General features: G+C 43.6%; 1 protein-coding gene across 1 annotated transcript in view; it reads right to left on the reverse strand.

Moving 5' to 3' along the window:
- fcho1 (FCH and mu domain containing endocytic adaptor 1) overlaps positions 1-16,308 on the reverse strand; it is a 75,958-nt gene that overhangs the window by 36,994 nt on the left and 22,656 nt on the right. Inside the window, exon 2 of the mRNA XM_072439081.1 lies at positions 15,156-15,206. Coding sequence (XP_072295182.1) covers positions 15,156-15,182 — 27 coding nt within the window. The 5' untranslated portion in view covers positions 15,183-15,206. The remainder of the gene's footprint in view (positions 1-15,155; positions 15,207-16,308) is intronic.

Below are 16,308 nucleotides of genomic sequence, written 5' to 3' on the forward strand. Positions count from 1 at the left end.
ATCATCATAATGCTCATCCTCCTCCTCATCATCCTCCTCATCATAATCCTCATCATCATAATCCTCATCCTCCTCATCATAATCCTACTCATCCTAATCCTCCTCATTATTATCCTCCTCATCATAATCCTCATCCTCCTCATCATCATCATAATCCTCATCCTCCTCATCATCATAATCCTCATCCTCCTCCTCATCATAATCCTCATCCTCCTCATCATAATCCTCCTCATCCTCCTCCTCATCATAATCCTCCTCCTCCTCATCCTTCTCATCATAATCCTCCTCATCCTTCTCATCATAATCCTCCTCATCCTCCTTCTCATCCTCCTCCTCATCATCATAATCCTCCTCCTCCTCATCATCATCCTCCTCCTCATCATAATCCTCCTCCTCATCATAATCCTCCTCATTCTCCTCATCATAATCTTCCTCATCCTCCTTCTCATCCTCATCCTCATCATCATAATCCTCCTCCTCCTCATCCTCCTCATCATAATCCTCCTCATCCTCCTCCTCATCATAATCCTCCTCCTCCTCCTCATCCTTCTCATCATAATCCTCCTCATCCTCCTTCTCATCCTCCTCCTCATCATCATCATAATCCTCCTCCTCATCATCATCATCCTCCTCCTCATAATCCTCATCCTCCTCATCATCATTCTCCTCATCATCCTCCTCATCATAATCCTCATCCTCATCCTCCTCCTCATCATTCTCATCATCATTCTCCTCATCATAATCCTCATCAACGACAACGTATTAATAAGACGTGCTCGGATTATATGACATTTTTGTAACTCAATTGCTCCTATAAAGTTTTGGATGAGTTGCGACATTTGTTTTTACGTGACCAAACATTAGCTTCACGTAGGGATGTGACGTTATCTAATTCAATTGATCAATGGTCCATTTTTCAAACGAACTTTCTGTCCTTGCTCTCACACGTGACCAGCTCTGCATCAAACTGAAATGATAAAGTCAAGTTAACGTAATATAAACAGACGGTACATAAAACACTACATTTACGTGTTTTTTTTCTGCGTTTACATTGAATTGAAGTGACTTAATTTTGCTTCTGAAATTGTCACTTTTTGTGTCGATTTTAACAGATTAATCACATCAAACTATCAAAACTACATACACATTTTTACTAAATTTGACCTTTCCTGGACAGTTTTGGAATGATTTGGAGCTTTTTCAGAACTAGTAGAAGACCGCATGGTAACGTAAAGACAGCACTATTATTCTGAGTAAAAAATTACGTGAATGAACGATGTTTATTATTATTAAAGTATCGAAAATCGGTATCAAGCCTCGTGTCACAATCAAGTTTAATATCGTCCCAGCACTAGCAGGTTCACGTTTTAATATAAGAACCTCCTCGCGGCGGCGCATCCTTTTGTTCCGCGCCGACGGCTTCATTTGCATACAGCCGACAGCCCGGGGGAGCGAGGACGACCCGGTGGACAGGTGCTCGGACTGACAGCTCACCTTTCAAGCTCGCGTTTCCTCAATGAGCCGCTGCCAAACGGGTCCAAAAAAAAGAAGAAAAGGACACAAAACCTAGAGTAATTCATCAGAGTTTGGCGCGCAGACCTGCACACGACCTCTCCTGCGCTTTTGTGGAGGACGACAAAACCCCATTCTCTCCACGGAGTAGAGGATAATGGCACTGGGGAGGGACGAGCTCCAAACGCGAGGGGGTTTTTCATACAACGGAACGATTATTGCGGTTTTAGCACATTTAAGTCACTTTTTTTTTTTGCCCTGGCAGCAACTTTTAGTCTCCAAATGATGAAAGTTTGCTCGATACAGCGGCAAAGGAGAACAATGCTTCTGCCTGAACTGTACCTCCAGGTTTTAGCACACGTTTGATCAAATACTGCTCTGTTCGTGTTGTTGGGGAAACATTTGCCATTTGTGATGATTTTAAGAGGGTCAAAGTTAGACATGCGCAGACAATAAAATACTGGGTTGGTAATTGGTTTAGTCGGATCAGTGACATGTTACAAACTGTGTGTACGTTTGCCAAGGGCCCGTCTCCTGCTCTTCTCACATCCAGTGTCGACGTGTGAAAGTAAAAGCTGGAGCTGTCTGGACTCTCGTACCTCACGTCACCTTTGACATTCACCTCTTCCTTTTGTATTCAAACAATTGAACCAGATCCTACAAATGTGGAATCAGTTGAAGTCTTAAAATCCTCACTGTGGAGCGACAGAGGAAATGCAATAAATGAACTGTTGTCCGGACCCTCTCGGGGGGAGGGGAACAATCGGCATCGCTCTGGACGGGAAACGCACTTTGTTGAAATACTTTTGCATCGCTGAGTGTTGAGAGCGAGTGGTACGGGAAGATTAGCGATGTCTCAAATTCAACAGTTTCTACAGACATGACGAGCTGATAAACACTGAAATATGACTTAAAACCCATCTTGCTAGCGTTTTCAATGATCAACTATTTTAAGTCTGTTTTTAGTGTCATGTGCCTTTGCTGTGGCGTGAAACGAAACTGAATCAACTGGATAAGAGAATAGTCTGTGGTGACTTGATACTATAAATTTATTTCAAATCTAAAAATGGAGCAAAGAGACATTTCAAATCAATATAAGCTTTAATGACTAAAATGACTATAAAATGACTAAAAAAAAAACAGCCCAAATCACAGACATGAGCGTGACCAGAATGACAAGAATTTACTAAACTACTGGAGGCAGAATATGGACGTTTATTTATAGACATTTTCATATTTTAAAACTAATCCAGTCCGAATACGGCTTTAGAGTCATCAGTAGTGGTAGTGTCAAAGTTTAGTAGGAGCTGCCATTTCAATATCAATAATTTGTGATTATATAAGTCAAAATATATTAGAAATAACAAAAATTTTAATTCAATCCATACTCACAAAAGTAAACCTAGAGCTGCGATGAACTACTTTTTTTGTCGCCCTCCGCTCGCGCCCTCGTGCCCTCCACTTGCGCCCTCCGCTCCATGTTAAATTGGTTTGTGTTCATGAAATCATTAGTACAATTATTTAAGTAACTATTCCCAGAATTGCCCAGCCTTAATTGGACGTTTCCAGACCATATTTTTAACGCTCGAGTTTGATCACAACTAGTTCGAGATCACATGGTAACATAAAGATTATTATTATTTATTTCATCGAGCACATTTCTTAGCGTCGACATTAGTGTGACATTTTATTGACGTGACAACACCAGTGTGATGCTGCGCTGACCTTGCATTAGCACCAGTAATGTAAAAAGAAAATAATACAAACACAGCAGTAAAACACTGGATTGAGTAAGAAACTGACAGAAACATCCACAGTAAAATCTGCCTCTTTTCTCTTCCAGACATAATGTTATTCATCTCCAGAGTCCGTCCCCCTCACTGTTCTCACTCGACTCCAATTAGCCGCACTTCAGACCTCCTCCTGGCAGCGCCAAAAATAATTACAAACAGTCAAGAAACCTGGGCCTCTCCGGAGGTAAAAACACCACCGCTACAACACGAGTTTGAATTATTATAGTCAAAGCACAGCCGCGCATAAAAGAGAAGAAATATCACCATTTATTCATGTATTTGTGTCAATTTTAAGCTTATAAAACCAAGAACACGAAACAGGGAGACAGAGCAACAACAACAAAAGAGAAGATAAATTAAAAACCCACAAGTAACTCGTAAGACGTTTGGTGTAAAAGTTTGGATGTCGTCTTTGTCAGTGCAGTCTTGAATCCTTCAGTCGAGATGGTCTTTTTCCAAAACTTCATTAGTTAATAAGTTAGTAATACACTTACTACTTGTAAAATGTAAACCTAAATGTGTTTTTTTATGCTATTTATGTCAAACTCTGTCACGTTCATATGTTCTCCACTTTATGTCTCAACCTAAATGTAAAGTGCTTTTATTTGTTCATGTAAACTTTACTTTAAGACTAGATGATGGGGATCAATTATTAGACGGTGTGAAAGAAAGAGAATAAAGGATTTTTCTGCTGTTGAAATGTAATTGTGAATAATCTTAAAATTGTTTCTTCTCATGATGTATTTAAAAACGTCCTGATATAAAAAAGAAAAGCTGATATTTTTCGATATATTCAGTGTTCTCGCTGGGCTGAGGTTGAAGGATGGCGGTGTGACAAACCATGCCACAGGCGGTGCTCGCGAAAAGTTTAAAAAAAAGTTTTTTGCGAGTGCAACACGGCGGTTGCCCGCACGGCCGAGCGAAGCGCACGGTGATCTTAAATACTTGGTGGCCTCTTTTGGGCGTGGCGGTGACCAGTCGAAGCATGGCAGCCCACCATGCCAAAACCCCTCAGCGAGAACACTAATATTTCTAATGGACATAGGTGAGAAGTAAAGCTGTTCATCGTAAAATGTACAACAAATTATGCATTTAAGAAAATACATTTTATGTTTTATTTCAAATTGTATTTATATGTTTAATTTTTATTTTTTATTATTCTTCAGTAAAACATCACACACATTTATGAGCCTGTTGCACCTACGCAAAACAAATACTGCACATGGGCATCGGCTGAGGAAATGCATATCCGAGCATGGACTGAAACGCCTGGAGCTTCATCTTGTCCTTACAAAGGCTCGTTCACTTTTCCACGTAGAAAAACCGTACTATTGAACTATTGGCTATTGGCATGAGGCCATATTATCTGCCCCGGGAGTTCTCACATGTGATTTTGATCGCAGTCTATGTGGCCCCGTCTGCCAATGCTGAAAATGCTTGTGAAGCACTGCTCTCCTGCACTTGTAGGCTGCAAACACAGCATCCACAGGCTCTCTTCCTCATCTCTGGTGACTTTAACCACGCTTCTCCCTCTTCTGTTCTACCAACATACACCCAGTATGTTACCTGCCCCACCAGAGAGAATAGAACATTGGACTTGTTTTTTGCCAACACCAAGGAGGCTTATTCTTCTTCCCCCCTCCCTCCCCTGGGCAGCTCGGACCACAACCTTGTACATCTGAGGCCTGTGTATGAACCCATCGTGCGCAGGGAGCCTGTGGTGTCCCGTGAGGTGAGGATGTGGTCTGCTGAGAGCGAGGAGGCTCTGAGGGACTGCTTCAGCACCACTGTCTGGACTGAGCTTTATGACCCACATGGGGAGGACATCAACACCATCACAGAGTGCATCAACACAATACATCAACTTCTGTTTTGAGAACATTGTTCCCTCCCGGACGGTGCGGTGTTTTCCAAACAACAAGCCATGGATTAACCGTGAACTGAAGGCTCTGCTGAAGGAGAAGAAGAGAGCCTTCAGGTCAGGGAACAAGGAGGAGCTGAGGACTGTGCAGAAGGAGCTGAGGAGGAAGATCAGGCAGGCTGAGGCCGGCTACAAGAGGAGGATGGAGGAGCAGCTGCAGCAAAAGAACATTCAGGGAGTGTGGAGGAGCCTGAAAACCATCTCGGGCTTCAAAATCCCCCCTGCCCAGACAGAGGGGGATCTACAGTGGGTGAATGATTTAAATGCTCACTTCTTGAGGTTTGATCGGTCACCTGCCCCTCCCCCTGCACAGCTGCATGCTCCCTCTTCCACAGCTGGACAATGCCCTGCATCTGTTCCTCTTCGCTTATCTGCCCCGGACCATCGGCTCCCCACTTCGCCTGGACTCACCCATCCCCCCAGCACACGGTCCCCCTGCCAACCACTGACTGTCACAGCAGCACAGGTGAGGAGTGAGCTGAAGAGGATTAAAGTGAGGAAGGCAGCAGGACCTGATGGCATCAGCCCCAGGCTCCTTAAGTCCTGCGCAGATGAACTGTGTGGAGTTATGGAGCATGTCTTCAACATGAGCCTGAAGCTGAGGGTGGTACCACAGGTCTGGAAGACCTCCTGTCTGGTACCTGTGCCTAAGACACCGCGCCCCAAAGACCTCAACAGCTTCAGGTCAGTGGCTCTCACGTCCCACCTGATGAAGACACTGGAGCGGCTAGTCCTGGACCACCTCCGCTCCACCGTGAGCTCAGCCATGGACCCGCTGCAGTTTGCATATCGGTCTGGCATCGGAGTGGAGGACGCCGTCATCTCCCTGCTGCACCGCTCTCTCTCTCACCTGGAAAAGCCTGGCAGCTCTGTGAGGATTCTGTTCTTCGATCTTTCCAGCGCCTTCAACACCATCCAGCCGCTGCTCCTGAGGGACAAGCTGGAGACGGCTGGTGTGGAGTATGACCTGGCAGAGTGGATCCTGGACTACCTCACAGACCGACCCCAGTTTGTGAGAGCCCGGAACTGTGTGTCTGACACTCGGACCTGCAGCGTGGGGGCGCCCCAGGGCACTGTCCTCGCACCCTTTACACTGCAGACTTCAGACATGACACGGACAGCTGTGTCCTGCAGAAGTTCTCTGACGACTCTGCCATCATCGGACTCATCACGGACGACGATGACGCGGAGTACAGAGGACTGGCACGGGACTTTGTGTACTGGTGTCAGCGGAACCACCTCCTCATCAACGCGGGGAAGACCAAGGAGATGGTGGTGGATTTCCGCAGACGCCACCGCACTGCCACCTCACCAGTGAACATCCAGGGACGGGACATTGAGAGAGTGGACTCATACAAGTACCTGGGTGTTCATTTGAACCACAAACTGGACTGGACTCATAACACAGACGCACTGTACAGGAAGAGCCAGAGTCGGCTCTACCTCCTGAGGAGACTCAGGTCTTTTGGAGTGACAGGGCCACTCCTGAAGACCTTCTACGACTCTGTGGTGGCATCAGCCCTCCTGTATGGTGTGGCCTGCTGGAGCAGCAGCATCACAGAGAGGGAGAGGAGGAAGCTGGACAGAGTCATCAAGAAGTCCAGCTCCGTCCTGGGCTGTGCTCTGGACTCGGTGCAGGAGGTGGGGGACAGGAGGGTCCTGGCTAGATTCACATCTATGCTGGACCATGAGTGTCACCCCCTGCAGGACACTCTCTCCGCTCTGGAGAGCAGCTTCAGTGAGAGACTGATCCACCCTCGATGTGCGAAGGAAAGGTTCCGTAGGTCTTTCCTTCCTGCTGCTGTCAGACTTTATAACAAAAACTGTTAGTACTGAACACTCGCAATACTGACCTAACCTAATACTGATGTGCAATTCTGTCATATGTGCAATTGCTGTTGGAATTCATGTGCAATTCATGTGCAATTACTGTGAAATTCATGTGCATTCTATGTGCTGTCGTGACACATATTCATGTGCAATTACTGTCGTGATCACACGCAATGGTATTTATGTATTTATTTATTTATTTGTCTATGGGAGTTTTTATTTATTTATAGGAGATCTTCTACTGAAAGTGTTTTTCAGACTTCCTATAAGTGATCTGTTCTTCTGTATCTACCTCTGTATCTACCTGCGTTGCACCAATGAAATTTCCCCATGTGGGACAATAAAGGAATATCTTATCTTATCTTATCGTAATAACAATAGTAACGGAGCAGACTTTGCATTTCCGAGCTGCATCGTGGAGCAGAAGGGCACATCGTGGAGCAGAAGGGAACATTGTGGAGCAGAAGGACACATTGTGGAGCAGAAGGGCACATCGTGGAGCAGAAGGGCACATAGTGGATCAGAAGGGCACATCGTGGAGCAGAAGGGCACATCGTGGAGCAGAAGGGCACATCGTGGAGCAGAAGGGAACATCGTGGAGCAGAAGGGAATATTGTGGACCAGAAGGACACATTGTGGAGCAGAAGGGCACATCGTGGAGCAGAGGGGAACATCGTGGAGCAGAAGGGAACATCGTGGAGCAGAAGGGCACATCGTGGAGCAGAGGGGAACATCGTGGAGCAGAAGGGAACATCGTGGAGCAGAAGGGAACATCGTGGAGCAGAGGGGAACATTGTGGAGCAGAAGGGCACATCGTGGAGCAGAAGGGCACATCGTGGATCAGAAGGGCACATCGTGGAGCAGAAGGGCACATCGTGGAGCAGAAGGGAACATCGTGGAGCAGAGGGGAACATCGTGGAGCAGAAGGGAACATCGTGGAGCAGAGGGGAACATCGTGGAGCAGAAGGGAACATCGTGGAGCAGAGGGGAACATCGTGGAGCAGAAGGGAATATTGTGGACCAGAAGGACACATTGTGGAGCAGAAGGGCACATCGTGGAGCAGAAGGACACATTGTGGAGCAGAAGGGCACATTGTGGAGCAGAAGGGCACATCGTGGAGCAGAAGGGCACATTGTGGAGCAGAAGGGAACATCGTGAAGCAGAAGGGAACATTGTGGAGCAGAAGGGCACATCGTGGAGCAGAAGGGCACATCGTGGAGCAGAAGGGAACATTGTGAAGCAGAAGGGAACATTGTGAAGCAGAAGGGAACATCGTGGAGCAGAAGGGAACATCGTGGAGCAGAAGGGAACATCGTGGAGCAGAAGGGAACATTGTGAAGCAGAAGGGAACATTGTGGAGCAGAAGGGAACATCGTGGAGCAGAAGGGAACATTGTGAAGCAGAAGGGAACATTGTGGAGCAGAAGGGAACATCGTGGAGCAGAAGGGCAAGGCTCTCAAACCAAACACAGAAAAGGAACATGAAAAGGCCAATGCGCTCTAGAGCTGTGGACAGTTATGTGATGTTCTGAATATTTCACAACATAGTATGAAGAGAATTACCATTTCGATTACAGATTTGATATAAAATACTGCTGTAATGTTCTAAACCAGACATTTTACAATCTGAAACTCAACACTGACATTCACACACACATTTTTGTTGGATTTCAATAATATTACGATCTGAAAATCAATCGATAATACAAAAAATATACCTAGATAAAAAAAATCCATGTATATCGCTAGTCTTTTTACTTCAATCTATTGTCCAAAAATACACTTAAATTAGAAAAAAAAATCCTTCAGAAAGTAAAATTTCATAAAGCTAGTCTCAAACTTAAGGAATCAACAATTTGAAATAAAGAAAATCTAAGATTTCACTGTTGTTTTTCGCTCACAATAATTATAAAAAATATACTTGGCAACACTAACACAGTAACTACCGTATTTTCCGGACTATAAGTCGCACCTTTTTTCATATTTTTGGCCGGGGTGCGATTTATACTCTGGAGCGACTTATATGTGATATTATTTGTTATTTTCACACTTGCAAGCGCATTTCATACTCCAGTGCAACTTATGGTTTTTTTTCTTCTCTATTATGCATTTTTTGTCTGGTGCGACTTATACTCCAGTGCAACTTATAGTCCGGAAAACATGGTAGTTAATGTTGGTGAACATTGAATTCCGTGATATTCCAGTGATATTCCAGTGTCAGTGATATTTTATTTCAGTGATATTTCTGTGATATTTCAGTGTTATTTTGGGACGAAGCTGGATAAAGGCCCCACTGATCCCAGTCCTGTGACGCTCATTAAAGATGTGTTACTTCTGAAGCTGTTCCTCTGGAGGCTCCAGTGTCCCGGGACATTCCTGCTGTGGGTCATATGAAACCACACAGTTCCACTCAAACGGCCCGCAGCCCAAACACGCTAAGACAAAGGGCCTAAACATGCACTATCAAACGCAGGATGTGCACACTTAACCGGTGAAAATACAAAAAGAGAGAAGTATCTTGTTTCTTTTCTGTGGAAGTGCGTCACAGAGAATCTTCAAAAACAAGTTATTATTGTACGTTTTTGGAAAATGTGAATCCAGAAGTTCCTCTTTTGCCAATTTGAAGCCTGAATATATGTAACTATTCTGTTGGAGGGGTCTGTCATCTGCACATCTTCATACAAATGACACTGCTTTGTCTGTAATGTTCCACAGTACGGCATTAAAATCATATATCTCATGCATTCTACAGGGCCTGGCCAATTTATCAGTTTGACTGCTAAACTGATAAATTGGCCGGGCCCTGTAGAATGCATGAGATATATTTGCATGAATGTTTTAAATAAAGAAATACTCAGAAATTCTGTTGTAAAAATATCGGAAATATATTACCGCATTTTCCAGACTATAAGTCGCACCTTTTTTCATAGTTTTGGCTGGGGTGCGACTTATATGTGATATTATTCGTTATTTTCACAATGACAATCTCAAGAGGGCGCTCTAGGCTCTAAGCGACGCAGAAGAAGAATCTGCACTTCCTCTACCTTTGGAGTTTGTGGAGTTGTTTAGAAGTGACACAGAGGAAGAAGAATTCACTGGATTTAGTGATTTGGAGTCTCTAATCTGTTATTATTTTAAATTGAGTTTCAAGATGAAATGTCCGTTCTTTGTCTTCAATTTTATCAAATAAATTTCCCCCAAAAATGCGACTTATACTCCAGTGCGACTTATATATGTTTTTTTCTTCTCTATTATGCAGTTTTGGCTGGTGTGACTTATACTCCGGAGCGACTTATAGTCTGGAAAATACGGTAGTTCTGAGAGCTTTCACATGTGACCCGGGTCAACGTGCTGCGTCCGAGGCAAAACGAAGCACGAGCCACTGACCGGACACGCTCCAAGTGCATTGTGGGAGAGATGAGAGATGATTCACAGGCTCGACGAGGCCTCAGATATTGACCTTATGACTTGATTGTCTGGAATGAAAACTGAGAGGGTTCGATTTTTGTTGTTCAGAAGCCAGACCGACGGTATAATTCAATCGCGTGGAGTACAGAGGTGAAATGAAGATCGTAATGCAATTTATAATGTCATTTGTCTTGTTTAAACAGACTGTACTGACTGTAAATAACTACTGACTGTATTCAAACACACAAAGCTGAGTACTGCATTTAATTGAAAGGCTAGTAGTCATGAAAAACATGTTTAAAAGCCCATAAATCTTGAAAAAACTAAAAACAAGAGAATATATGATTTTTTTTCAATGGGTCAACTCCATGGGTCACTCGGTTTATGTTTACTTTCACTTAAGACTCAAGAAGGAAATGGTCTGTAGCGTAGACCAGCCCAAGAAACCGTACTGGATTGTAATATTTGACATGTGACAACAATTGATCAATAAATAACAAGATATTGGAGCTTGGTATTGATTAGTTACAAAGGCGCTGAGTAATGTCAGTACACATTCTGCAATACTGTAATCTCTCACTACTTTAATGTTCATCTAACCCGTAGAAGTCCAGCCTGATCTCCATTCAATTGTGTTGGTGTGGTTTTCGGTCGTGACTGCGATAGTGTCGAAGTGGTACCAACGCTAAGCTACTGCTAGTTTGCGGTTTTAGATAACCGACGTTCGCCATCGCAGTCAATCTAAAACGAGCGAGAACACGTCCGAACGCGGCTCCAATCTTGTCCGTTATCGGACGTTCCTGATCCGAATCGAAGGTTTATGTGTGAAAGGTTGGTTTATATTTGCGTTCCTGGTGTGCGCGTAAACGTAGCCTCTCTCTGAATATTGTGACTCTGCTTCTTTCTTTCTTTATTAATACCAATACAGCTGGGTCTTATATAGTATATTTTTAAATGGGTACTTCCATACTTTTTTTTTCACAATATCTGCAGTTTTAACAAAATGTTGTACTTCTTCACCAATGTTTAAGTACAGAAGAAGAAAAAAGATGCTCAGACAGCAACTTCTTCAGTAAACGCACACAATCTTGCACACAATATTGTATTCCCAACACATTTCCTAACTATTTTTTGGATGTCATGTACTTGGTTACCAACTAGAACAATATTGTCTTTAAGAATACTTCAATTTCGTATTCTTAAATCAAAACGCTGGGACTGAATATTGTGACTCTGCTTCTTTCTCTCACTCCACAGTAGTTCTTTATTCCATCGCTTTGTGGATGTTCTCGAGCCAAAAGGCCTGGGTCCCCAACGGCTCCGGCGGATAATTAACTAAAGTCCTGATTTGTTGAAGCGCGTCTGTGGAGCGGCGGGGAAAAGCGGCTGAAATGACCAGACCCAAAAATATGAGAGCGGAGCAAACACTCAGGACTCAAACAGGCTGTTCCCAGACTTAGTGCATCTGTTACTGTGTCTGCTGGTCTCTGGTCCTGCTAAAGCAATGATATTATACATTATTTTCACACTGACAACTGCATTTTACACGTTGATTATTTTCACAAGATAACCACAAGAGGGGGCTCTAGGCTCTAAGCGACGCAGAAGAAGAATCTGCACTTCCTCTACCTCCGGGGTTTGAAGAGTTGTTTAGAAGTGACACAGAGGAAGAAGAATTCAATGGATTTAGTGATTTGGAGAAATAAAAAAAATTAAGAAAGATTTTCTTTAGACCAAAAATCTGCAATTCTTTTATTAATATCACTCGATTTGAGTAAAAGTATGGAAGTACCTGTATAAATGTACTTGTGAAGGTATTTAACATAGATTGTTTTAATTTTAGACTCAAATGTAGTGATATTAATGAAAAACAAATTACAATAAAATTTAAGAAAGTCGCTCCTGTTGACCAAAAATCTACATTTATTTTATTTTCATTTTATCAGTACCACTACAATTGGGTTAAATAGTATATTTTGAAATTGGTCATTTTATACTTTCACTCAAATTTATATATTAATACCATATGTTTACATTCCAGTATCTGTAGTTTTAACTCGATTTAGTACTTCAGAAGAAAAAAAAGACAGACCGCATTTTTCAGAAAACGCACATAACGTTACTCACAATATGGTAATCCCAACACATTTCCTCACTATTTTTAGATGTCAAATACTTTGTATAGTAAGGATGTACAATTATGAAGGATCACTAAATGCCTGTACAGCTGCTTTATTGCAGTTTTGCTTCTACCTGAACATTTGAGTCGCACACTGAATGTCACAGAGGGGCGAGTGTGTCCGGGGCAGAGACAGAAGTGGGGCACACCTGAAATAGACTCTGCAGGTGAACCGAGCCCGAGCCAAGTGAGGACAACACACAACGAGGACTTTAGCTTAGTGCAAGTCAAAACTACGAGGATTTAATTATATTTTCAGACAGCCACGTTGCGATTCACACTTTTGGAAAGAAAGAAACAAAGTAAAAATCCTCACATGTTTAATCATTCGTTTATTGGGGATTGGCTCCACAAACTTGTCAGGTAATCTTACAAGTCCTTTCAGATGACTATAATCACGTCTTCGGGGTGGAAAAGGGCATCGCTTTCTGAAGCTACTGTGATTATTTCTGATTTATTTCATTTGTGCCAGTTTTTGTCTCTCATGAAAAGGTCAAAATGTCTGAAATCTGACAGTTAAAACAGCAAATTCAAGCTCATTTGTTGTTTCGGAGCAAAATAAAAACGTCAAGTGTAAAGTATATGGTAAATACTGATGAAAAAGGGTCTGTAAAATATATATAAAATGGATAATATCACCATTGTTGTTTTGGAGAGGTGCAAAAATAGAATACATCTAGAATTTAAACTATTAAAAATCACTTCAGAGACAGAAATGTCAAATGTAATCTTACAAAACGAGCGTATAAATTGATATTTCTGCTCTTTTGTGCTTAATTTTATGGTCCATTCATGTTCTGTGTGCAATACTTCAACCTGAACCTGAAAACATTTATAGCTCACATAACATTGTTAAAATATGGCATGATTATTGTTTTTATCTAATTTTGTCAATCTTGCCCACCCCTAGAGCAGATTAAACTACTTCTGCACAATCCATTCACATTTTGAGTGACATTTGAGCATTTCCAGACACAATTTAGCTGATTGATTGCTGTAATATTATCTGAATATCGTCACCGGGAATCCAAACAAATCGACCTCGTCACAGGACACATTATTGTTGTGTATTAGCACAGACCGACCCTTTAAAGCCTCTGAACATGAAGCAGTTGCCCTGAAAGTATGAATGAGCTTCAAACTGTGCGAGCCACTTCTCTCACAGAGGAAACGGGTGAATAATGACAGTTTTAGAACATAATGGCCATCAAAGCGGAGCAGAAACGACCAGAACAAACCCCGCTACGGCCAGTGAAAGGCAGGAAGGAGACGCTTTGAAGCTAAGGAACGTTACGAAACAATGTACCTTCAGCAAGAAAAGCAAAGGGTATGATGTTTTGGATTCATCGAACTGCGGACAGCAACAGCGTGCACTACTTTGATGATATAACGTGAACTTCATCGATAAGTTTCAACAGCAATTTCAAATTCAATACAATTAAGAACTCGGCAAAAGCAAAACTGTTGGTATTATTAAGGCGGTTTTGCATCTGGTTTGGAATGGATCTCAAAACAGCACTGCAATCAAGCCATGTGAACAAAATATACACGTAATTACATATACAGGTAAATGTATATCGGAGGCAAAAATGACAGGCAGGTGAAATCTTTAGAGCCTTTCTTCTTATTTCGAGCCACGATATTACCCACGATGGAAGAAAACGTAAACCGCGAGCCTCGAGTCGACTGAAGACATGCTCTGTGCGCTTCCAATGTTTACTAAGTACTACTATAACTCTCCAAACTATAAGCTATAATATCTATAAAATAATCAGCTTGCAAAACATTTGGTTGACTAAGACAGAGGTTCCCAAAGTGGGGGTCGCAAAGCACGTGCTGGGGGTCGCGAGATGAAATGTTTAAAATGACGGCACTGCATTTAATCTCTTTTTTCAATTGAATACAGTCAGTTTTAGTCGAATTGAGGGCAGATAACACAATAAACGACAAAGATAAATACTATGAAACCTGGTTTGAAACTTGAAATCATTACAAAAATCCATTTAATTTTGTTGTGAGGGTCCCGAGTCGGTTTCATGATTATTTTGGGGGTCCCGGTCTGACAAGTTTGGGAAGCCCTGGACTAAGACACATCAACCAAACGACTAAAGCCCGAGTCACGTGAACGTGACTCCCCTTGGCAAATGATCACGCTAAATGATGAGAAACAAACTAATATTCTGTATTTAAGCAATTTTAAGCAATATTACATATAGCGAACACATAACAAATGTGAAAAACAAAGAGAAATTGACTAAAAACATTGTTGCTTTCTTGTTCCTTGTCAAAAGTTGTATTTAAGTACATGCTCTACTCAGTAACTCCAAAAGCATCCTCTCAATCGTAACAAAAACTAATCAAATCCATGCAAGAATGAACAAATAATGAATAACACTAGATCCAAACTCAATGTGGAAGACAAAACAAACGTCTACTGAACAGAAAACCACAGATTCTTCACAAGTTCTCAAAAACAGTTGGTTCAATCTAGTAAAAGCTCGGCCACACTTACCCAGAAGTTGTTCTGAAAGACGGCCATCTTCTCTGACGGACTCGCTGCTTCCTGCAAAAACACGTCAGCGTTAGCCTTTTGTGTCCGAGTGCTTTCCTTTTGTGTCCGAGTGCTTTCCTGCAGCACACTCGGCCTCTCGCTGCACTCGCACTACACATCGTTAGCCATTAGGTCCCAATAAAGGCAACCAGATGAGCTCCAGGAAAAGTGCTTCTCTGTGGGAAGGTTAGTCCAGAGGGAGAACTCCACAGAGGACAGGGGAAGAGGAGGGAGAGGACGGAGAGCTCCACAGAGGACAGAGGTAGAGGAGGGAGAGGAGGGAGAGCTCCACAGAGGAAGAGGAGGAAGAGGGAGAGCTCCACAGAGGACAGAGGTAGAGGAGGGAGAGGAGGGAGAGCTCCACAGAGGAAGAGGAGGGAGAGGAGGGAGAGCTCCACAGAGGAAGAGGAGGAAGAGGGAGAGCTCCACAGAGGACAGAGGTAGAGGAGGGAGAGGAGGGAGAGCTCCACAGAGGAAGAGGAGGGAGAGGAGGGAGAGCTCCACAGAGGAAGAGGAGGAAGAGGGAGAGCTCCACAGAGGACAGAGGTAGAGGAGGGAGAGGAGGGAGAGCTCCACAGAGGAAGAGGAGGAAGAGGGAGAGCTCCACAGAGGACAGAGGTAGAGGAGGGAGAGGAGGGAGAGCTCCACAGAGGAAGAGGAGGGAGAGGAGGGAGAGCTCCACAGAGGAAGAGGAGGGAGAGGAGGGAGAGCTCCACAGAGGAAGAGGAGGAAGAGGGAGAGCTCCACAGAGGACAGAGGTAGAGGAGGGAGAGGAGGGAGAGCTCCACAGAGGAAGAGGAGGGAGAGGAGGGAGAGCTCCACAGAGGAAGAGGAGGGAGAGGAGGGAGAGCTCCACAGAGGAAGAGGAGGGAGAGGAGGGAGAGCTCCACAGAGGACGGAGGAAGAGGGGGAAGAGGAGAGAGAGGAGGGAGAGCTCCACAGAGGACAGAGGAAGAGGGAGAGGAGGGAGAGGAGGGAAAGCTCCACAGAGGAAGAGGAGGGAGAGCGCCACAGAGGACAAAGGAAGAGGAAGAGGAGGGAGAGCTCCACAGAGGACAGAGGAAGAGAATGAAGAGGACAGAGAGGAGGGAGAGGAGGAGGGAGAGCTCCACAG

The sequence above is a fragment of the Eucyclogobius newberryi genome, unplaced genomic scaffold (genome assembly GCF_026437365.1).
Source record: "Eucyclogobius newberryi isolate DKJ021-1_F unplaced genomic scaffold, fEucNew1.0.hap1 SCAF_9, whole genome shotgun sequence".
Classification (NCBI taxonomy): domain Eukaryota; kingdom Metazoa; phylum Chordata; class Actinopteri; order Gobiiformes; family Gobiidae; genus Eucyclogobius; species Eucyclogobius newberryi.